At 53.7% G+C, this 23,226-nt stretch overlaps 1 protein-coding gene across 1 annotated transcript in view; it reads left to right on the forward strand.

Annotated features, from left to right (window-relative positions):
• The window catches only part of SNX29 (sorting nexin 29), a 497,051-nt gene that overhangs the window by 433,332 nt on the left and 40,493 nt on the right, over window positions 1-23,226 (forward strand). The window contains exon 19 of the mRNA XM_035022295.1: window positions 9,352-9,491. Coding sequence (XP_034878186.1) covers window positions 9,352-9,491 — 140 coding nt within the window. The remainder of the gene's footprint in view (window positions 1-9,351; window positions 9,492-23,226) is intronic.

Here is a 23,226-nt window from a genome sequence, read left to right on the forward strand (position 1 = left end):
TGTGCCTCAGTTTCCCTCACTGTGAAGTAGAGGAGCAGAAGGGACCATAGAGGGAACTGCACACGCAGATCCAGTGTTCAGCAGTGTCTGTTTAGTCGGTAAACACTTAGCAAGCACCTGCTGAATGCCAGGTACTGTCACCAGGCACTGGGGACATATATGGTCATCACTGCAAAAAAATAAAGGGGTAAGGAGGGTGGCAGAGTGGACCGGAAGGTCTCCTATTGGAGCAGAAGGGACATCGGGCCGAGATGGGGAGACAGTGAGTGACGTGAGTCATGCAGGTATCTGGAGCAAGTGCAAAGGCTCAGAGATAGAAGCAGTCTGTCCACCCCTCTGTCCAGCTCCCTCAGCGCTGCTCACCGTCCCCAGGCCCTCCATCCCAGTGCCTTCCCCCGCCACCATCTGTGGACATCCTACTCACCACCCCCCCTCCACCCTGGACCAAAGCCCGTCGTGCCTCCTGCTAATGCTCTCCCACACCGGCCCGGCCGGAAGGGAGAGCCACTTCACACTAGAAGCTCTTCTCTTGTTCTGCCCCAGAGTTTTGTTGATGTGCCTGCCTGTCATCCACCCCTGGACCCAGAGCTGCCATGACTTGTCATCAGTCTCGGGCCCCTAGCACAATACCTGGCCCATCAGCCTCCTGGAAATGTTGTTAGAAGAATGGAGGGCTTCTACATGGAACCCTCGGGGGCAGCCCTCGTGGTGCCCTCCTCTGGCACCTGCTCCCCACAGGCCCGGGTACAGCCTGGCATCCAGGGAATGCGGATGGTGAAGGGACTCTGTACCCTAGTGCCTGCTGGCTCCTTGGATGCGTGAGCGACACATGTAACATATATGATCCTGTGGGCTCCGTAATGTCAGAGAGGGAGACCGTGACCTCTGAAAGGTCACGCCTGCCTCCTGGCTTGCTCTGTCCTTCCCAGTTGGTGACCGACTACATGCTTGGTGAAAGGTGACAGGTAGAGCCGCTGGGGTGAAGTCATGAGGAGGACTTTGTTTCCCTTGTCCCTTCAGAGGGGCAGTGACTTTGGCTCCTGAATTCGGGGGTGTCTGTAGAGACTTAGGGCATGAAATTCTCACTAAGGGCGCTTTAGAGACACATCCCAGCTTTCCTCTCCCTCCCCTCCCCAAACTCTCCAGATAAAGCCTTCTCCTTCCCCTCTTCGCTTCACATCTGGTGCATTCCAGCTGGTGAGCACCCAGGAGAAAAGCTTGTTAAAGGAGACTTGTTTAAACAAGCCAGTCACTCATCCAGCTGTCCAGCTCTGGTGTGAACCTCGGGACCCCCTCATGGCCGCTTGGAGCCTTTTCTGGGTGTGAAGATTAGAAGCACAGTTTCCTCCTCTAAGTTTGCACCTTTATTATTTCCCTGAGTTAATCAAGAGACGATGCCTTGTGCAGCTTTGCCAAAATTACCCCATCAGAAGCTTATACAAGGGGCTCAGTGGTGTTTGGGAAGCGGTGCGAGGGTCCATCATGCCCGACAATTCATTGCTCTCAGATGCCTCTGTGGAGAGTGTTGGAAGCAGCAATTGTGGGAATTTTCTCTTCTGGCTTCCCAATTAGCGATTATATAACAGTCTCCCTGGAAACAAGTGCTCGGGCATCATGCCTGTAGCAGGGCGGGCTCACGGAGCTCACCGGTTTGCAGCATGCGTACGGTGCCGCCTGTCCCCATGTCCCAGGAGGGTGGGCCCAGGCCTGCGGTTGAGATCAGCTGCGTCCGCACCTCGCAGCTGACCCATCCTGGAAGGAAGAAGGCTGGTTGTCAGTACTCCGAGACAAAGCAGAGTGAGAGGGACCGAACAGAGCTCTTGCACACCGGAGTCAGAACTTCTCTGTCTTATGGAAGGAATAGCTGATTGTTACTGTCCTGCTTAAAAATACCCATTGCCCCGAGGGCAGAGTCCACGTTCTCAAAGGTGACCTCCCAGGTCTGCCCCTCCTGCTGCCCCTGCTCTGCTCCTGCCTCCGGGTCTTCTCCACTGTGGCCCTTGGCACAAATCGGCCGTTCCCTGACCAGCACGTCTCTCTCCCTCTGTCTCGGGGCAGCCAGATACGGGCACTGGCCCAGGGAGCGGGCTCCGTCGTTGTGAGCGTGTGGGCCCTGGTGCTTCAGCCTCTGCCTCCACGGCCTCTCTCGAAAGTGCCTGTCTCAGTGGGCATCTGAGAACGCAGTGAAACCGTGCCGAGGTGTGCTCAGCCTGGTGCCCGAGGAGGAGCTGCTTCCTGCGTGTGAAGAGTGCCAGCCCCTGGGGAAGCCCCCCGTGCCCCACAGCAGACCCTGCGCACACCTTTGTCACGGGTGCAGTGCTCACTGCCTTGCCTACCTCTTCCAGCCAGCTGGAAGCTCTGTGAAGTCAGGACCCAGGCCTGCTCTCCCTTTGTATTCACAGTGCCTGGCTCAGAGTAGGCCCCGAGCGATGTCTGTTGAATGAATGAATGAACCAGGGAGTGACTGGATCATTGAATGAGTAAGCGAATGATTCCAACCCTTCCGCACGTCTGACTGAGAACTTGAGTGCGTTTGCTTCCCTTCCCAGGTTGGCAGCCTGGCCCACGCCACCTGAGCCTCTTGCCTGGGTGACCCCAGTGGCCTCCCCACTGATCCGCCTTCCTCTAGATCTGCCCTCCTCTCTCTCCTCTGGTCTCACCTTTGAAGGTACCCCCTCCCAGGGGCCTTCCCTCCCCCCTCAACCCTGGCCAGTCTGTCTGCCTTCCTCCTATCCATCCCATACGCAGCTCTCCCACAGCGCTTCCCATGATGTATTCGTGTACCTGCTTCTTGTCCGCTTCCCCTACCAGCCTGGAAGCTTCTCAAGGGCAGGGGCCACATTTGTTAACCAGGGGTACATTCAAAGCATGCTGCCTTGGACATAGGCAGGCGTGCAGCAAATCTCCAGGGAACGTGCCCCGTGGGAATCTGCAGAATTAGCAGGAGGACCTCTGACAGCGCGTGGTGCAAATCTGGAAGTCTCTGGCTGTCGGCAACGAGGTTGAGTTCTCATTCAGCTCACACCCAGTGCAGGGGGGATGGCTTCCTGGTGAGTGGCTCTGCCATCTCCCCCTATGACCTCCACAGTCCCAGAGGAAGGGAAGAGAAGGGAGAGGGGAGGGTCACAGGGTCCTCACCTTCTTCTGGCAAGGCCTGGACGTGGTTGGCTCATGTGGCATCTGCCAGGCCTGGCCCATGGCTCCCACCTCACAAGGATGCTGGGAAGTTTGTCTCCCTTGTTCCCTTGTTCCAGTCTGCTCAGAATTGGGCATGGGGGAGGGGATCTTGTAGCCAGAGGATCCTCCTGCTGGGCTCCCTGGGAGTCTAATCAGTGTTCCAGAATTCTCCAGCCAGGGACAGTGTGTCAGGTCAGCAGACTCTGGAGTAGCCGTCTCTAGACAGGGCCTGAGCCGCTCGCCGCTCCTGAAGCCAGACCTCTAATTTATTTTATAAAACACCATGATGTCCTTAGATGAGAATGAAAAGGAACTCGGGATTACAGAGTCACCTCTGCATACCAGCAGGCAGCTCACAGGAAGGGCGGCCCCGGGGAGACGGTGTCAGAACATGGGGGGTCGGGGGCCAAGCATTTGTTCTAGAAAGCATGGCTCATGGCCTGGTTTACATATCCATTCTTCTTAAAATTGCTGTTCTTTTTTTTTTTTTTTTTTAAAGATTTTTATTTATTTGAAGAGAGAGCAAGCGGGAGCAGGGAGGGGAGCAGAGGGAGAGGGACAAGCAGACACCCCGCTGAACGCTGAGCCCGGCTCAATCTCCTGACCCCAAGATCATGACCTGAGCTTGAAATCACTAGTCGGATGCTCAGCCGACTGGGCCACCCAGGCGCCCCTTGACAGTTGCCATTCTTAACGTCATGGCGCCTTTATTTTCTTGAGGCTCAAAACAAAATGACCCTTTTCTGGAGGGAAGAAAATACTCCCATCCAGAGAGCCCTGAGTGTTGTTTTCTGCAGCAGGACTGACCCCCAGGACTATTAACGGCTCTAGACGCTGAGTGAGAGTAGCCTTGTGATAGGAATATCACAGAAACGACAGCAGGGCCACGGGCCATGGCCGCGAGGGCTCACAAGCAGCCCCCGGACGAGTCTGGCAGGTTCCGTGAGCTGAGCTTCCATCCACTGTGGCCACTTCTTGCACCACATTTAGGCTGCAGCCCCGGAGCCCAACAGTGAACTCAGAAATACGTCATGGCCCTTTGAGCGCTGACCCAACCCTGTGGGGCAGGCTCCGACAGGACACTGATCTCCTCCCGAGCGCCCCACTCCGAAGGACCAACTCCCTGTCCTTGTGCAGTTATTACCTGTCTTCAGCTTGCTGGCCAAGGCCGTGTGGAGGCCAGCCTCCTTTCCTCCATCCCACTCCCCACAGGGGTCTTTGTCCTCTCTCCTTGGACTTGGCCACAGCCTTCAAACCGTTCTGCCTGGTGGCCTGCCTTTCCTCCCCTGAATTCATCCCCTGTGTTTATTTGTTCTTGCAGTAAGAGTTTATGGGGCTTCTCATGATCTCCAGGCACTGTGTTAGGCTCTGGTGATACGGGGGGAACAAGACAGGTAATGGACCTGCCTCCCTGGGACTTACGATTGACGAGGGGAGTGGGGGAGCAAAAGGCACATGATGAGTCAGCAAGACCATTCCAGGCAGCCGTGAGGACCACGAAGAAGAGAGAACAGAGCAATATTAGCTAGTGTGTCCTGGAGGGCTTCTTGGAGGTGGTGGCCCAAGAGCAGACACCAAAATTGCGAGGTATTCCAGGCCAAGGGAACAGCTCTGGAAAGGCTAGAAGGCACCAAGAGAGAGTGTGTGTGACACGGGGAGAGAGTGGGGGCGGGGGAGGGGGCAGATACGTTGACAGTATTGGGTGGGTGCTAAAGGGGCATCAGGGAGACATGAAGTGAGGTTGGCTGTGGCCACGTTGTGCAGCTCCCTGTGAGCCGTGCTGATGGTTTAGACATGCTTGCTGGTAGGTGGATAGAGTTCACAGGGAGCCATTGAACAATTCTGAGCTAGGACAGTGTCGTGACAGACTTTTGAAAGAGCTCTCTGTCGAAGGCAGCCTGCAGCCAATGTCCCCCAGAGCGGTCTTCCTAAATGCCTGTGAGATCACAGGTCTCCTACCTCCCTCCTCCGACCTGTTTCCTTCTCCGATGATCTCCGAGGCTGTACATGGTCCACCCCGGCTGCCACTCGTCTGCTCTCGCTCACATGGCTGAGCCCAGCTACGGGGCCTTTGTGCTTTGCATTTGCTCTTCCCTCTCCTTAGCAGGTCTGTTCCCACCTGAGGGGACCCACCTACACCCTCTGACTGACGTGTCTTTTCTCCAAGAGATGCTAAAGCAGTATTTTCAGGAGTGACTTCCTCTGACTAAAACCCTCTCTCCGTTCCTCTTGCAAACTTCTTCGAGCTTCCCTGAGCACCCGTGAATCACCGCTTCATAGCACTTACCCCTGCCTCGACATCCACCATCTGCCTGCCTGTTATCCCCCCTGTCCACATAGAAATGCCTTGAGGGAAAAATCCTGGCGGAACATCTATGAATCATCATCTGTCGCAGCCTGGCAGATGATGTTCGTTACCAGGGGCTTAGCCTAGGTTATCACGAATGAGGTAGGCTCCATCCTTATCCCCATTTTACGGATGAGAAGCCTAAGGCTGCCCCCTGGTTTAGCCACCTGATGGTGGAGCTGGTAAATGGCAACACAGGTCGCTCTGCCTGCCTGAGGGAACGTCATCGGGTGCGATCATCCCACAGTGTGGTCTCTTGGCTGGTTTTATAGGGGCCCAAGAGGCCAGGCAGGGGATCGGACCAAGGCGGGGCAGACTGGGAGGGGTGGTGGCACTGTGCCTCCAGCTAATGAGAGCAAGATTGCTCAGTTTTCAAGGGAGGCCAGGAATCTGGATTTTGCAGAAATATCCTGTTTTTAATATTTTTAGGCCATACAAGCCACCAGCAGCTTGTGGTGGAAAAAGTAGAGTCTTCTTCACCAGTAGGGTCAGAACCCGGCGGATCCCCGAGGGGGAGTCTGTTTTGGACAGTGTTGGCATTCAGCCTACTGGAGTCACCGGCTTCCTTCTGGGATGGATGACAGCCCCTTTTTAAAAAATTGGAGAAGCAATAGACACATTTGAAAACGGAAATGTTTAAACGCGGCCTGCGTATGAGCTAACACCAGCAAATCAGCATTCATTTTGTTAGAGGTGCTAATGGTATTGTGGTTAAGTAGGAAAGCGTTCTTCATGTTTTAGGAAGACATGCCGAAGCCCCCCGTGGTGAGATGTCACGATGACTATAATTTACTGTAAAAGGCCTCAGCAAAAAGGTAGCAATGATGAAGCAAATACAGAAAAGGGCTATGACTTTATTAGGTAAAGGGTTATGGGGATTCCTGGTATGATTTGCTCTGCTTTTTGCCATATTTTGAAATTTCCGTAATAAAGTAAAAATGAAATGACAGAGGAAAAAATGCAGTCTTCCACAAAGAGTTCTGAGATCTTCCCTGCCCCACTGTGATCTCTCTGGAGACTCGGGGTGTCGGCACCTCCAGATCAGACTGAGACCCGAGGGAAGCGATGTCCTGGGCAGAGGTTGGCCGCTGGGCACCAAGGTGACACACGGCTTTCTTCTCTTCATATGGTCAGCAGCTTCTGCTGGTGCTGACCCCCGAGTGGAATTTCTCTGAACTGAATCCTGGTTTGGGGAGGCCTATGCTGTGGAAGGCTCATAGCTTTTTCTTCTGATAAGTTGAAGAATGTCTTCTGGATGGAGGGCGGCTCCGACTCTGTACGGGTTGAAGACCCGGGACCCTGCTCATCTGCCTCCCGATTCTGCGCTCTCGGGCATGTTCCTTGCCCGTTCTCAGCTTGTTTCCAGCCTCAGACGGGTTGTAAGCATGCGAGGCAAGAAACGCGCTGAGCACAGAGCATGAATAAAGATTCCACAAATACCTTTGCTTATTCTGAATCGCTTGGGTAAAAATTGCCCACTTGTCAAAGTGAGATTGCTGCAATGTGGGGTCTTCTCAGGGGCTGCCTGGGTTTCCAGGCACCGGCCATCTGGAGGAATGAGTACATGCAGGGATTTGGGATTCTTCCAGGGTGATAACCTTTCTGCCACGTCACTGGAGCCCCCGGGACCTGGGCAAGAGGAGGCTCTGAGACAAGTCAAAACGGGTGTTTTCGACCCCTGGGCGGCATTCTCCCTTCCCTTTTGCGTGTCCTCGCCTCCCTGGGATCCGAACCCTGCAGGCAGCGTGAGGAGCCGTCTGCCGTCTCTGCGTGTTGCTCTAAGGGCATGCTGACTCTCCCTGCTGCAGAAAGGGGGAGACCTCTGCCAGCTCCCCTGGGGCTGATGGGCTCCTTTGTTGTCCCGCCACGGGCTCTCAGGCGGGCCTTGTGGGCTTTTGTGCTGCTGAGCACTCAGGCCTCACGAGCTCCATGCGGCGCTCACCTGGCATGTTAACAGCCTTCCCAGGGAGGAGCTTCTCACTGCACAGTGATGCAGGACCACAGAGCGGCCGGCTCTAGCAGGGGACCCAGGACCTGCTGCTCTCCCCGCCCAGCGCGCCCCCTCCAGGCAGCGGGGACCCAAGCACCCCCCACCCCCCTGCCCCGCCCAGGCCGGCCGCGTTCAGTGCTCTCACCCTCCGGAGGAGGGTCGCGCTGAGACAGCCGCAGGGGTGGCTCTGGGCAAGACCTTGCTGGGACCCGGAAAGGGCCGGGCGGGGGGGGGGCGGGCTTGGCAGCAGCCGCAGCTCCATAACCCTTCCTCCGTCCTGGTGCTCCAGGAGGGCTGCCAGAGCAAACAGAGGATGCCCGGTGAAATTTGAATTTCAGATAAACGATGAATAATTTCTTAGTTCAAGTATGTCCCAATGTTGTGTGGTACGTAGTTGAATACTGAGAAATTATTGAGTCATGAATTATTGAATATTGAGTTATGAATACTGAGAAATTATGCATTGTTTATCTGAAATTCAGCTATCACCCAGCATCCTGTAATTTTGTTTGCGAAATCGGGCAGCACTTAAAGAATCTCCCTGCCGTGCTCAGGGCCTTGGCTTTGTGGGGACTCTAATCCTGAGATCAGGGCAGGTTCTGGGCAGGTTCTTGAGGGCCTCTGAGCTCAGCCGTGTTCAGCAGACTGTTGCCAAACCCCTCCCAGGGACGGCTCTGTGCTGGGGGGGGGGGGGGGGGGGGGGGGGGGAGTGCCCTGCTCCATCTCTGGGACCTCATTCATGCACATGCGACCCAGACCCTCTTGGTGCTGCCACTTCTTCATCTGTCACGTGACATGAGTCAGAGTACGTCTCCTCTCATGCTCTCGTGAGGATGCATGACCCCAGTCCTCCTCCTGTCCTTTCTCTCCTCTTCCTTTGCTCACCCCATGTGGCTCTCAGAGTTTCCTGCCCTGCCCCCGTGCTGGCCAGGGTGTCTTGGTGGTAAGCCAGGGCCCCCAGTGCAAATGTGAATGAGCAGGGAAGGCTCCAAAATCAGTGGGGCCCCTTATTTCAAAATTATTAAGGATATAGACCCGGGGATGGCTGATCATCACACAGGTCCGAGTTCTAGTGCCCTGCAGGCACACACGTGTGAGGCCGGCACTGCCACCGAGGGCCAGGCAGACACGGGGGTGGAGTGGGGGGTGGCAGTGAGGAGGGTCAGGAGCACAGAGCCCTGGAGCGCAGAGGGCTGGAGAGACTGCATGGACCTGGGGGCCCGGGCCTGCCGCAGGAGCCCTGCTGCCCAGCCACAGCCTGGGGGGCCCTCTGCTGCCACGTAGCCTCGTGTTTTAAGAGGAGGTGCAATTTGTTTATCAATAAAACCTTTCTTAAATAGCGGTGACTGATTCATATTTTGGAAAATTCCCATGTTGGCAAATTAAGCGTGGTCTCCAGAAGGCAGCCTTTAGTGGGATGAATAATTACTTTGGCCTGTGTGGTCCCTGGGTCTGTTGGAGTGTCCCACACGGGCCTGTGACCTCCCCCAGTGACACAGCGTGAGCACTGGGCTCTTGGTTCAGTCCCCATCAGCATACTTGGCTCCTTGTAGGTGCTGCATACATAATGGCCACAGCTGTAAGACTTCATTCATTCATGGGAACACACCGTGGGTGGTTGTAGGGACCCGCTGTGCCTCTCTTAGTAGGAGTATCATGAGCGTCTTCCCTGTTCTTCAGTGGGATGGCCCACGTAAAGCCTAGATGCCATTTGCATGTGGCAGTTACTCAGTCCACTAGCTGTCTGTCTGGTGTGATGGATTGCTGTGTCTTCTATGGGCAGTTTTTGGATGGGCAAAGAGAACACGCCTGAGCATCCCTGTGTGTGTTTTTTCAGGATGCCAAGTTTGTGGAGGAGCGGAGGAAGCAGCTCCAGAATTACCTGCGCAGCGTCATGAACAAGGTCATCCAGGTGGCCCCCGAGTTCGCTGCCAGCCCCAAGAAGGAGACCCTCGTGCAGCTGATGCCCTTCTTTGTGTAAGTACGGTTCCCGTGGGCCCTCCGCCCAGCACTTCGTCCTTCCCCTCCCCCGAGGTTGGCCAGCGAAGTGTGTGTGTGTCCTCGCCGCGCTGGGGCCCAGGTGTTCCCAGAGCCATGAGCTGGGATGCTGCAGACCTCGGAAAGGGCTTCGAGACCGCGAGTCTGCAGATGAGCATGGTTGAGCTGAGGTTTGCAACTAAATGCAGGCCTTTGCGGTTTGTACTTCCTACTTTCTGATCAAAGGAGAGGTTAATTTTCTCTGCAGCTCACAGAATGTTCCAGAACCAAATCGGTCCATCACTGTTGCCTCAGTGGCTAATGGACGCAAGGAAACATTCTCAGACTGCCACTGCTACTGACTTAAGTCGTATTAATATGAAAATAATTTAAGTGTGACCTAACTTAAAATTAGGTATAAATTTCTTGTTCTTATATGTCATAAAAGTGAAAACGAAAGCCGTTGGTTGACGTGTCAAGCACTTACAAAATCATTACCATTCAGAATTGTCAACACAGTGGATGTCGCTGTTTTTCTGACACTGAGGCTTTGCTCACAATGGTACGCAGCACGTGCTTTTTGCTTGCCCCGCGTGGTGCCCCTGTGTCTCCGTGCGGCCTCCCTGCCCCCTCTTCTCTGATCCCATTACTGGGGAGCGTCTGTGTGGCACCTCGGGGCAGGTGGTCATCACTTGGTGTCACTACTTGATCACTGATGAGTCCGCTCTGTGCTGTTAAGTCTGTTACTAGCCTGACCCATCTATACCCTGGAATTGGGACTGAGGTGATGGAGCAGACTTTGGTTTTTACTGAGCCTTCAGATGCTATAGAACATAATCATATCATTTCTAGAGTATTAGCATCATATGGACACGAGATGGAAAACCCCATATGGCAAACCTGTGGATCCCCAAAAACGAGATTGGGATTCGATAGTTGAGAAGCACTGGTCTGGGTCTGTGTGATGGCTCAGGGTAAATAAGACTTGCTTTGTAGTCTACCTCTCAAAAACGGCATGTAAGGGCTTGGGGGCCTGTCCTCATTACCAGTGATGCTCTAACTTCAGACCAGAAGCTTACTCTGCCTGTGTCCATAGGGGCGCCTTTGGGTCACACTTCCCAGCATTTCCGGGTTGAACTTCCAACCAGACAGACACTGGCCTGACTGCCCCTCTTACTGCTTGCAGCTTGCTTATGTTTTTCTCATTGTATCAGGGCTTTTGTGAGAAGACAAAGCCTGTATTCTGCCTCAGGTAAAAGGCACCTTTTTTCCTGGATGCACCAGATGGGAAACTACATTTTTCTCTCATTTACTTGTGATGCTGGGGCCTTGGCTTCCCTGTTTTGAAAGCGCTGTAATAGCTCACAAGGGGAATTCCCATTCTTCTAAAGGCAGCCCCCTGGCTGGGGAAATTAACCTGTCCCTGAGTCCTGTGAGTTTGGGCGAAATTTTCTGATGAAAACCGAGTTAGAGAGTCGGTCCTAAGACCCTGAGGCAAGGCAAGGCTGCCTGCCCGAATCTGAGAAGGAGGAACGACTGATAACAGCAAGCTGGTGTCCTTCCTGCCGGGTATGGGCAGCCCCAGCGTCTCTGGCTGAGTGTTTACCAAACATCAGCCTGCGGGATGGTGGAAATTGTACGTTCACTGAGCATCTCAGTGTGTGGGGTGAGCTCGGCCGTGCCGGTTGCCATTCATCAGAGCTGCGGGAGAAACCTTTTGTGCCTAATTAGCACAGAGAACATAGGGTTTGATGTCACGGGCTTTAAAAAATACAAAGAATTTCAGTAAGAGACTGTGGCAGATGACACAGTATTGACACCAGACTTCTGAGTAAACCCTAATCTAGACTCCAGTTGGGATTAAGCCACTTTTCCCCTCTGGCTTTCCTCGCAGTCCACATTACGCTGCCCTGTCCTCTGTCTTTTTTGAGTGAGTTGGGATTCCAGGTCAGAGCTTGCAGATTGGTTCATTTTGGGGCAATGGAAGATGAACATTGGCCAAATGCGCCCATGCGGGTGAATCTCCATATGGTAATTTCCTCTTTGTGTGTGCCTGCAGAAAACAGTGTGCCTGGCCTTGTGCTCGAGAGCTCACCCTAAGAAATTTCTAGTTAAAACAACTCTCTTGTCTAAGGAAATAAACCCCACAAAGCAGAATTATTCCTATAAATCTTGGCAGATTTCCTCAGCTCTTTCAAATGCCAATTTAGGATTCTAAAACCTCTTTTAGCTACTAACAGAAGTGAACTTGTGTAAGGATGGTGTCGCCTGCCTCGTTCCATTTATTGAGCACTTACTATAGGCACTGGCTGAGTGTTTCCCCTGCTTGATCTCATCCAGTCTTCCTGAGAACCTATTAGGTTCTTATATATGCCCGAACCTATTAGGAACCTTATAAACTTGCCAGTGTCCTGGCAAGCTTATGTGCCCGAACCTATTAGGAACCTTATAAACTTGCCAGTAACATGGCAATTGGATAAGCTTCCCCTCAAAAGTGCTGAGGAGAGGGCGCCTGGGTGGCTCAGTTGGTTAAGCGACTGCCTTCGGCTCAGGTCATGATCCTGGAGTCCCAGGATCGAGTCCCACATCGGGCTCCCTGCTCAGCAGGGAGTCTCCTTCTCCCTCTGACCTTCCTCCCTCTCATGCTCTCTGTCTCTCATTCTCTCTCTCTCAAATAAATAAATAAAATCTTTAAAAAAAAAAAAAAGTGCTGAGGAGAGTAAGGCCCAGAGAGGTTACCTGCTGACCCCAGGGTTACCCAGCCAGCACATGGGGAGCCCGGGCTATTTGGCGCCGTATCCCATGTTTCGGGACAAACCTGCAGCCTGTGGATTGAGCCGGCCCCTCTGACCTGTTTCATTTGACCAGTACAGTGGGCTTGTGTTGTCTATTAGATGGTGTCAAATAGACAAACAGACAAATAGATGGTGTCAAAAAAAGAAAATCAGGTATCAGAATTGGTCATGTCCTATTATGGGCTGAACACTTGTGTCCTCCCAAAATTCCTATGTTGAAACCCTAACCCCAATCTGATCGTATTTGAAAGTAGGGCTTTAGAGAGGTCATTAGGTTTAGAGGAAGTTATAAGGGTGACATGATGGGGTTAGTGCCCTTATAAGAAGAGGGGAAGAGGCACTAGAGTTCTCTCTCTCCCCCCTCCCCCCATGAGAGGACATAGTGAAAGGCAGCCATCTACAAGCCAGGAAGAGAACCTTCACCTGGAACCCAATTTGCCCACCCTTTGGTCTTAGACTTTTAGCCTCCAGAACAGTGAGAAATCACTGTGTGTTAGGGCAGCAGGGGCGGATGAATCCCTACCTCGGCCCCTCCCCCTCAGCCTCCCTTGGCTGCAGTGGAACAGTGCTGGCCTGCCCTCGCTGAGACCGCCTGCTCCCATAGTCTTCTGGACTCCGAGCAGGCCTTCCCTGGCTGTTTTTCTTGTACATTCACTTGCGTTACCTGCCTGGCCCCCACTAGAGGCTTGAGTTTGCAGTCCTGCCTCTTACCCACTGCTCCATCTAGGCGGGATGGGGGACCAGACTCTCTGTTACTCACAATTCATTCCCCTCACACTCTGCTCCCACGCGTGTTCTACGAGGCTGGTCCGCTGGTGAACTTCTAAAGCTGGTCCTGTTCCATCTTGGGCGGGAGAGGGAAGGTGGGCAGGGGAATCGAAGCAAGTGGGTAGAATTTGCTCATTTTCCTTCATCAGTCTTCCTTAAAACCTTCAAGCTTGTGCAGCCTAGAGTCCAGTATCCAACAGGACCTGCTTTTGCATGTACGTTTCTGTGTTGTTTTTTCACTTTAATGTGTCCGGATTTCACTGTGTTCTGCAAGGGGCATCATGACTTCCAAGTATTCTGCCATCTGCCCAAATTTGAGAGTCGAAGAATCAGCTGAATTCGCTCTCCAAATCTCTCCGCCTCCCGTTGTCTTCCTTGCCATGCCAGCGACAGTCTGAATTAGAAAGCAGGACGGTAGAAAGCAGGCCATTTCTTTTCCATTTTGAACTCTGTGTATCAGGTGGAGACCAGAGTCTGCCCCCAGAATGGTGGGCAGATGAAGAGCGGCCCCCAATAGCCACCTCCTTCGGGGCCCCATGTTGTTTGCGTCCTCCCGGCATTCCAGGGAAGGGTGGGCGCCAAGACGTGGTGTGTGGCAGATGTTACCCCAGACACTGGGGGGGATGTCAGGTGCTCTTTTGAAAGCCTGTTAATGAGGGAGGCTTGGAATCCAAGAATTCATTCCGCGGAACTGGACCACAAATTGGTGAAGGCTTAAATGATTTGTTGTGCTGTCATTAAGCACATTATTAAAATGTTTTCTGCAGAGTAATTCATCCTTGGGAAATATGTCATGTTCTGCTGTTCCTGAAGGGGACAGGAAAATTTGCTGGGGGCGGAGGCTGGGGTCATGTAGGTCACAGCACAAATTCCCAACTGAATTTTCAGCAGAAAATGTGGTCAGTGTTTGCCCCCCCGCCCCACATCTGCTGCTGTTTACACTCCTAACGCTGTTGGATGTATTTCTTGCTGAGCTTCGAGCTGCTATGTTCTCCCATTGAGCAGGGGTTTAGCTCAGGGAGGAAATGCCCCAGTCCTGCGCCACCAGGGAGACCCTGGGTCTCCGGTTGAGAGCTTTGACTTTGCAAGTTGAGCATGCCCCAGTTTGGCACCTTCCCAAATACCTAGTCTTGCATCTCCCTTGGGCTGGCTTCGCTGATTTACATCAGCTACTGGGCCCTAAAAGGCAGAGGAATTTGAGATCCCTGGTAGCCAAATAGAAAGGGCAGGGAGTTTGGAGTCCGTGATAGTCCTCAGCTCTACCAAGGAGGATGGCGACCTTGGGCAAGGATTTGACCTCTGTGTCTTGTGTCCTAAAGGGTAAAACAGGAAGAGTCGTACCAGGGCCGCTGACCTGTTGGGCTATTCAGTGAGGGCACGTGAGAGAACCCGCACAGTGTCCGCTCTGTGATGGCTGCTAATCATGAGACTCACGAGAAAGAGGAGGAGAGAATCCTCATAAAATCCCCATGGACATTTCTCTATTTGTCTCTTCATGCAGCCATACGTCCATCTATCCCTACAAGTGAAAAACTGGAGGCCCAGAAAATGTAAGTGATTTGCCCACAGTCCATCTGAATTATTCCTAAGGCCAGCCTCTCCGTCCCTCCTTCCCCTACTGGGGATCTCCCGCTCCAGTGACTTAGGGCCTGCCCTGGGGAAACCAGGTGCAGCAGCTGAGCTCTGGATCTTCAGGGAGTGGGAGAGGTCAGCCTGGGTCCAAGTTGCAGTGCCCTTCTGTAGGGGTCAGGCCTCTCCCCCAGGAAAGCACCCCATCGCTTGGGAGCTCATTGCCAGGGGCCTCTGCCCTGGGGGACCTGCTGCCCTGTTGCTCTCCTGGAGAGGCGATGGTTCAGTGCCATCTGATCCCCTCCAGCCCAGCCAGGCTCCTTCCAGGGCTCCTGCCAAGGGATGTGAAGGAAGTGCTCGTCCCAGGGTGCTGGCCCCAGGGGACGGGAATGAGTCCCTCCGTTTGAAAGTGACAGGGGCACCAGCTCCTCTTCTCTGATACTCAGGTAACCTCCGTGTCCCCCAGGTATCCCACCACGCAGTAATCGTGTTCCACCTCTGCCATCTCTTTCTGCTTGGTGGGGAATGGGGCGAGGTCAGGTTCACAGAGGAAGCAGAAAAGGGAGGAGGAAGAGGATGGTACAGCTTTAATGAGTTCCAGAGAAAATGGGGGACTCTGGAACACCTCCAGAACAGACACTCTGCTGGGTGGACACATGGAATGTCCCTGTCGAAGGAGCCTGCATTCAGCAAACATTTTCATATGGTCACTGAAACAGAGCACCTACTAAGTACTCAGCAAGCACTGGGGTTATTAGCAGAGAGCAAAACAGAAAAAAAGATTAAAAAAAAGAAAACACCTCTGCTTTTATGGAGTAAGGGAGTTGAAAAACAGACATATAGGCTGTCAAGTAATAAGGTCTTTGAAGACAGTTAATGCAGAGTCAGAACTTAGATTTACACAGTGACGTTTTCCATCAGATGATCAGGACCTCAGGGGCCTCTCTGAGGGAAGATCTTACAAATTTCTGGGGGAAGGGTGTGCAGTTAGAGGGAAGTACAAAGGCCCTGGGGCAGATTAAGGCCAGAGTGGCCAGAACAGAGAGAGCAAGGGAATGAGGCTGGAGAGCTCAATAGAGCCAGACCGTATGGGGCCTTGGAGGCCCGAACAGTGACTTTGAGCTTTATTCTCAGTGAGTTGGGAAGCCACTGAAGGGTTTAGAGCAGGGGTGCGATAATGACCTGGTTTGCATTTTTAAAATTTCACTCTAGATGCGGGAGAGAGAATAAAATTGGAGAGGGGTAGGTGGCGAGGTTTTCATAGGGTCTGGGTGGGAAGAGTTGGTGTCTTGGCCAAGGTGATGAGAAGGGCAGGTGAGGAGTGAATGGACCCCGGTGTGTTTGAGGATGGGCTGTCAGGTATGAGAGTCCTGGATGACATGCTCAGCATCCTGCCAGGCCAGGCAGATGGAGAGATGCCCCAAGTCTACTCCGTGTAGACCATCTCTGTATTCAAGTCAACACACGTTTATTGAGTGCCTTCCTCTGTATAGGCCCCTGGACTAGCAGAGAGGTTGGCAGGGGTATTATACAGATGACTAAGATATGGACCTGGCCTCGGGGGCATGTATGGGGCATGATATTACCAGGCCACATGTCTTTCATTCGTTCATTCAATAGGAGCTTGCAGCGTGTCTCATCATGTGTCACACTGCCCGGTTTGTATCCCAGCTCTGCCACTGATGGGCTGTGTGGTCTTGAGCAAGTCACAAGCTCTCCCGGGCCTCAGTGTCTTCATCTGTACAATGGAGGTATTCGTAGCTCCACCTCGTGGGGGGTGCCTGAGGGCGCCATGAGCGCGCATGTGTCAGGCCCTTAGAACAGCGCCTGGCGCATAGTAAGCATGTACTTGTGGAACTATTTTTACCAGCAGAAAGGAAGCACGGGGGAAGGAGAGTCTGGGGAGCAGACGTTTTGGAGGAAGTGATAAACTTAAGATATTAAAAAAAAAAAATGAAAAGCTACAGAAAGATAAGAGATTAAGAAGTAAACGTCACTCGACTGAGTATTATGCGGACCACCCCTCCCTCCCGTGATCAGCATCAAGCTGCTTTTGTAATCTTGTACAAATTGCTAATACTTACGTAAGTCGGAGCCAGATTCTACGCAGTGTTCTGTAGTTTGCCTTTTTCATTGACTAAAGCTGGCTCATTCCTGGCGAAAGCCACATAGTATCCACTGCAGGGCCTGTTTGATAATTTATTCCGCCCTTGCTCTCTTGGAACATTTCAGAGGTTTCCAGACTTTTCTTCCTCCAACAGTGTTGTCGGGAATGTTGCAGTAGGTATACATTTCAGCACAGAGGTCTGTAGGATTGATTTTTAGAAGCCATTCTGGCTCAGAGGGCAGGTGCATTTAAAAATTTTGACAGATGTCGCTAAACCCCACCCTCATGCCACTTTGATATGAAGAATTTTGATAGGCGCAGAAGGGGAAGAGGTTCTTTTCGCTGTACCTAGAGAACAGGGGGTTGGCTCCTGCAGTCAGGATGCCACGGAAAGCAAAGGCTGGGACCTGGGGTGGAAGGCCTCAAGGGAGTTTCTGTCCGGGTTTCTGGAAGGGGTGCCTATGCAGGCCTTTGGGCTCAGGTCTGTGCTTTCGGAAGACCATGCCGGCAGCTGGGGTGGCAGGGAGTGGAGCAGTGAGGGACGGCAGGGTGCTTTCATGGTAACCCAGAGAAACAGTGGGGCCTGGACCGGATGATGACCAATGTTTGAGGATGAATGTCTGGGCAAATGATGTGGCCAAGGGGACAGAAGAGAAGCCCATGTGGGAGCAGATGAGGGGAAGACCAGGTGCTGGGTTTAGAAGCTGGTCTCTGTGGGGTCCTGAAGGTGAGTTGGGAGCCAGGTAGGAGGGAGGGATGAGTGTCTCCAAGGACTGCACTTGCTGAGCCTCGCATCAACTGGAAACTCCTTCCTGGCATCTCTCAGGAAACCTGCATATTCACATCTCAAGAAAAATCCATCAAGAAATCGGGAGAAAGCATTGCAGTTCTCTTCTGGAAATTTCAAGTGCCGTAATCAACATCGCGTGTGAAGGAATCCACAGTGAGGAGGCGACAGAAAACCAGGAAGGGCTGATACACACAGTGGTGAAGGCCGACATTTCCAGGAACCAAGGCAGGAACTGGTAGGAGAGAGATGGTCACGATCAAATTAGTCAGGCTTGCTTTTAGCTGCCGCCACCTTTTAAGTGTGTGTCCATGGCTCCGTCTGCTGCAAACAATGAGTCATTCTTGCAAATAAAATAAAGACTAATAACCTTACGCGCACAGTATACTTGATGTGAATGGTCTTCTCAGAAGTAAGTTTTGGAAGCACAGTGAGAGACTTCGACCCCCAGTCCTGTGTGGTGCCGCCGACCTTGGTGGGGGCATCGGCGGGCCGTGTTCTGACAGGAACGGTATCCAGTAGTGCGCACTGGTGGGGTCCAGCGTCGGGGTGTTCACGTGAGGCTGCAGTTCTTTATAAAAACCACCAAACTTCCCGTGTCTTATTTAGGGAACCAATCTTTTTAGATTTCCAAAGTAATAAACAGCACAGAGAATGTCAGGAATGTTTGAGGAACAAGCTGTGATTTGGGAAATTGCTAAGAATGCCCAGGAATCTTCTTTTCTAGCTCTCAAACCCTAGAGAGTCCTCTCCTGCAGGAATTGGGGAATCCTCCTTGGGAGACAGTCTCCTGACACAAACTTGGCACTGGTCACCGCAGACGTGGAGAAGGGTGCCCAGCAAAGCAGGAGAGGAGAGGCGGTGACAGCGAGGGATGGACGTGGAGGACGGGGCAGGCCCTGTGGGGCCAGCAAAGCAGCAGGAGAGGGAGGCACAAAGCTGGGTCAGGGTTGTGTTGCCCAGAGAAGCCTCCCTCTGCACGCGGGAGCTGCAAAATGAGCCCCGAGTCCCAGAGCAGGAAGGATAGCAAGCTGTCCTCTTCGTTGGCTGCCAAGTTGGCTGCGGACCCACGGAGCAGGTGGTGCGGCACAGCTGGGGTGGCATCCCCGTCACCCTCGTCGGGGAGAGTGGGGCAAACGCGCCATCCAGGGCAGCAAAGGGGAAGCGGCACCTGCCCCCGCCCAGCCCGCCTGTTGCGCCTCCGGGTGGGGCCGGGGTCCAGCTCCACAGCCTGTGGGGAGACGCGGCACCTCCGACAGGCCTCTCTCTGCGGGGGCTGGGCTCTGGAACTGGCGGCGGTCTGGGGCTGAGGAGGGCCCTTTGCGATGGTCCCGCACAAGGGGGCAGTTGCTTCTGATGCAGAGCACTTCACATGTAGATCACCGCTTCCGCCTGGAAATTCAGTGACGGGCGCCCCTCTTCAGGAGCCATGCCCTTTGCTGCTGGAATAACCTACGTAGAGGCCACTGGGGCTCGCGGAATCTTTGGCCCCTTTTCTGCTGCATCCCAACAAAGCACCAGCGCAGTGGGGGCAAAGCACTAACGTGCCCCCCACCCCAAGTTCACAGGGGACCCCGAGCAGGCTTGTATGGAGGAGAAAGTCTTTCCCACCTCAGCCTTTGTCACTGTTTTCACCTCCACAGCTGCCCCATCATTATTCCCCAGGTGTGTTGTTTGGGGGTGGAGGCAGTGTGCCACCGGGACGGACACCCTTAATGGGTGGGCGGCCCCCTCCTGACTTGTTTCTGTGATCTCTCAGCATCTTGCTTCTTATTCTTTTTTTTTTTGTATTTTATTTTATTTTATTTTATTTTAAGCATCTTGCTTCTTGATGGCACCTTCCCCCCAACCGGAGAGCAGGAGAACGAACGTCCCCAAGTTTACCCCTACCGACTGGGGGATGGTGGCAAATTCAGATGCCTGTAGGTCCAGGCAGGTCACTTAAGTGAGAACGCCCTTGAGGTGTGACCTCAAGGGAGGGGTGTGGGTCCCCTCTGAGAGGGTCAGCCACTGCTCTCCCTGGGCGGTTATTAGTATGTGGATCTGCAGGTGGCCAGATCTTCAAATTCTCCAGAGGACAGAATCCCTTCTCTCAGTATAAAATCTGATTTTAGAATTAGCTGTCAACTAATTTGGGTGGGGGCTGCGTACAGCCCGTTGTTTATCAAAAGGCTTCCAGGGCCAACAGGACCTGCGTTAGATGAAGCTGTTGAGCACAGGAAGAGACGCAGGGTGGAAGGAGGCGGTCACCCCTTTGATCCCAGGGGACGATGATGACCACATACTGACCAGGGTCACTCGACAGCCAGCCCCCAGGACATGGCAGCCCCCACCATCCTGACGGAGGTCCCCTCGGCGACACAGTGCACAGGCGGGAGGTGACTGCTCAGCATCCAGGTGCAGCGCGTCAGCCCCGCCCTCTCCCTGTGTGGCAGGTTCTGGACCCCCAGGGAGGGCTCTGCGACCGGCCGTGTGTCCGACTCTGGCGGGCAGCCCGCCTGCCTGAGTCGTCCCCCTCTTCTCTTTGGCAGTTCTTTCTGCTTTTCGTCGTCGCTGCGAGCCTCTCGGGCAGGGCCTGTTGACCTGTGGAAAACGAACACAGCCAGTCATGATGGGGTTTTCTTTCTAGAAGCTCACCAAGAACGGAGGGTCACGGGAGGGCAGTTGGGTCTTTCTGGGGAATTGGTCACAGGTTATGAGGGTTGAAAAGGAAGTCTGATATTTTCACCTGCTAAGTTCAAGAAACAGCTCTTGGTCACAAGTAAAACTTGCCTCAAGGGGTTTCACGCAGAGTAGTCGGGGTTGGCCCCTCTCTTGTTTCTGTTGGTGTCACTAGGTTTGCTAGGTTTCCGCTGCTCAGTGCCCTGCCCTCCTGAGCCCTGCTGGGTTTCCTTGTGCCCCGGGCTCCAGGGTTCTCAGCTGGGGCCTCTGTGCCTCCCAACCCCAGGGACAATGAAGGGAGACATTTTGGGCTGTCACAAGGCGGGGGAGCATGCTACTAGAATCTCGTGGGGTACAGACAGGGGTGCTGCTAAACCTGCTAGAGCGCACAGGGCAGCCCCTCGCAACAGAGAGTGTCCTGGCCCCCGGTGTGAGGAGCGCCAACACTACGGGCCCTGATCCCGCCCAAGAAGCTGCTCTGTCGTTGACTCTTAGAAAACCCGTGGCAAAGCTCTGTGGCTCCCCGGCCAAGAAGAAAGCAGGCGTGAGGCCAGGAGGTCTTCTGACATTAAGTGCTCTCATGTCCCCTCTGCCGTTGGCATTCCTGCACCCTCCTGTCAGACAGGGAGACTGAGCCCCCACCTGTGACGGGACCCGACCATGGTCTCGCAGCTGGGACATGAGCTGGGTTCACGTGGCTCTGCAGTCTCTACTCCTGGTCACCATTAGGTCACAATGAAGCATATAATACGGTCATCTGTCTCTTCGTGACCGGTGATTTCCGAGTTCCCCACTATGGGTCCTAGTGTCCCCAGGAAGGGCAGCCTGGGCTCTGTCACCCCCACCTCCCCTCCAGAGGGTGTGTGGTGTGGGCTCCAGGCCCTGGCTTTAAACCGCTCCCGCTGTGGTCACATGGCACGCATCTGTGATAGGGCCCCTGGGGGGTGCTGCCCCAGGTCCTACCCATCTCCCCCTCTTTGGGGTTAACTCCCCATGTAAATGTTGCAGAAAGGCCTGGAGATGGGTCCCAGAGGGGTTAAAGCACTAAGGAGGGCTCCAACCCAGGTGAGAAAAGCAGTCTTAGCTACCTGACCACCACCCACTTCCCAGCCATCTCCTTCCTCCCTGGGCTGCTCGTGGGCCACGGCCCCTTCCTGTCCTTCATCAATCTAATGTACCCGGGGTGTTCACCTGGACTGGAAAGGAGAACCTATGTCCTGCTTCGGCCCCAGGAACACTGTCCTCTGAGCACACAAGCTGGCTTAGCAAGCCTCACTCAGAAGAAAAGACAGCTCATGGACGGAGGTAAAACAGAATTCCTTGTTTCATTGCTCTTTTTCACACAAGAGACCTTGCTGTGGTAGCGTCGTGGATGTTTTTCTCACTAGCTCGTTCTGGGAAGGCAGGTTGAGAAATTACTAATGCAACAGGAAACAAGGCATTCTGTTGGAGTTTGGGATGCAGCTTATTTTAGGATTTTCACATTGAAGGTAGGCGCAGAGTGGCATCGTCGTTAAGAGAAGGGGCTGCAGTCCCACAGGCCTAGAGGCCTGGCCACTTACCAGTTCAGTGATCTTGCATTAGACGTTTTAAGGACTCTGTGCCTCAAGTTCCCCATCTGTAAAATGGGACTGACAGAGGATCCTCCTTCAGAGGGCTGATTCAGAGAGAGAACAAGACAGGGCTGAAGCACTGAATGCCGGGTGCATGGTAAGCACTTGGCTGTGGCTACTGGAAAACTCATCGCTGCATCAGCTGTTGGCGGAGTCTACACAGCTCATGTGCGCAGACCTTGGAGCTCCGGGGCTTTCAGAGGAACACCCAGCAAGCACATCCACTGAGGATGTGGGGGGACAGGAGTCTTCATGAGTCTTGCCGCCGCAGTCACTCCCTTTCTTGCCGGGTATCAGTCAAGTTGATCTGGGAGGCTGAGGCTCTGTGTTCCTGTCAGCGTGAAGTTGGCGTCCCTGTGACCAGGCTGCCGGGTGCTATACTCCCCCAGTACAGCAGACCTTCTTTTCACTCCAGTAAACTGTTGTGTTTGATGGACGGTCAGATTTACTTATAATGGATAAGCCCATGCTCACAGGATGAACAACCGCAGTTTGGTACCTCACTGAAAGAGCAAGACCTTGGGTCACATGTCACAGGTCACAAGACCTGTACCACCTAGTGGGCTTGTGCCCTTGACCGCTCTGTGCCTCAGTTGCCCCATCTGTAAAACGGGGCCAGTAGCATGGGCCTCCCGGGTTTGGCAAGAGGATGCCATGCAGTGTCACCCAGTAGGAGCTTCTCCAAGGGGACTTATTTTAGCTCTGGTCGCATTTCACTTAATCCTTTGTTCAGACTCTCACTTCAGTCCCAAAATGATTTCAGTTGGCAGCTTAGATAGTATTACAGTTGCCTGTCCTACTTCCTGTCTTTTATTTTTAAACACTGGAGCATCTGAAAATTCAATGTGGAGCCAGGAAAGCAGATTAGGTTATTTTGGGCACAGTAACCTCCATCCTATTTTAGGGTGAGTAAAGAAATAACAAGTAATAAAAGTTCTCTGACACCGAGGAGGTGAGACTGCAGCCCACAGGAAGTTGGCGGCTCTCTGCCCCCCTCCCCAGTTGTCCTGTCACACAAAGTGTGGTCCATCTGCTGTCACTGTCTTCTCAGTGGGCCAGCGCACCGCACTCCCGCCCGCACTGGTTAGCTGAGATCTGTGGGGATAACTGGGAATGGAGACTGTGGGGTGAGGTGTCCAGTATAGACTGCCACGTCAGTACTGGGCGGCAAGCCCCCACGGTCCCCTGGTGGCACTCAGTAATCACGGCGGCCTGGGCCATGGACTAGGAGGCCAGTTTCCGCGTCTGGGCATCTGCTGGCTGGTGGCTGGTCCAGGATGGCCTTGCCTGGGAATAACGGGGCAGCAGGAGGTTGCCAGGGTGTGTGCGGCAGAGCGAGAACAGGGAAAGCCCAGCCCCGTGGCACATTCCAAGACCTGACTGCGTCCTGTCTGCTAACCTCCCGTCCGCCTTGGCGTTCCCCACGTGGAGGCCA

This window comes from Mirounga leonina, unplaced genomic scaffold (genome assembly GCF_011800145.1).
Source record: "Mirounga leonina isolate KUSES-001 unplaced genomic scaffold, KU_Mleo_1.0 Mir_175, whole genome shotgun sequence".
Taxonomy (NCBI): Eukaryota; Metazoa; Chordata; class Mammalia; order Carnivora; family Phocidae; genus Mirounga; species Mirounga leonina.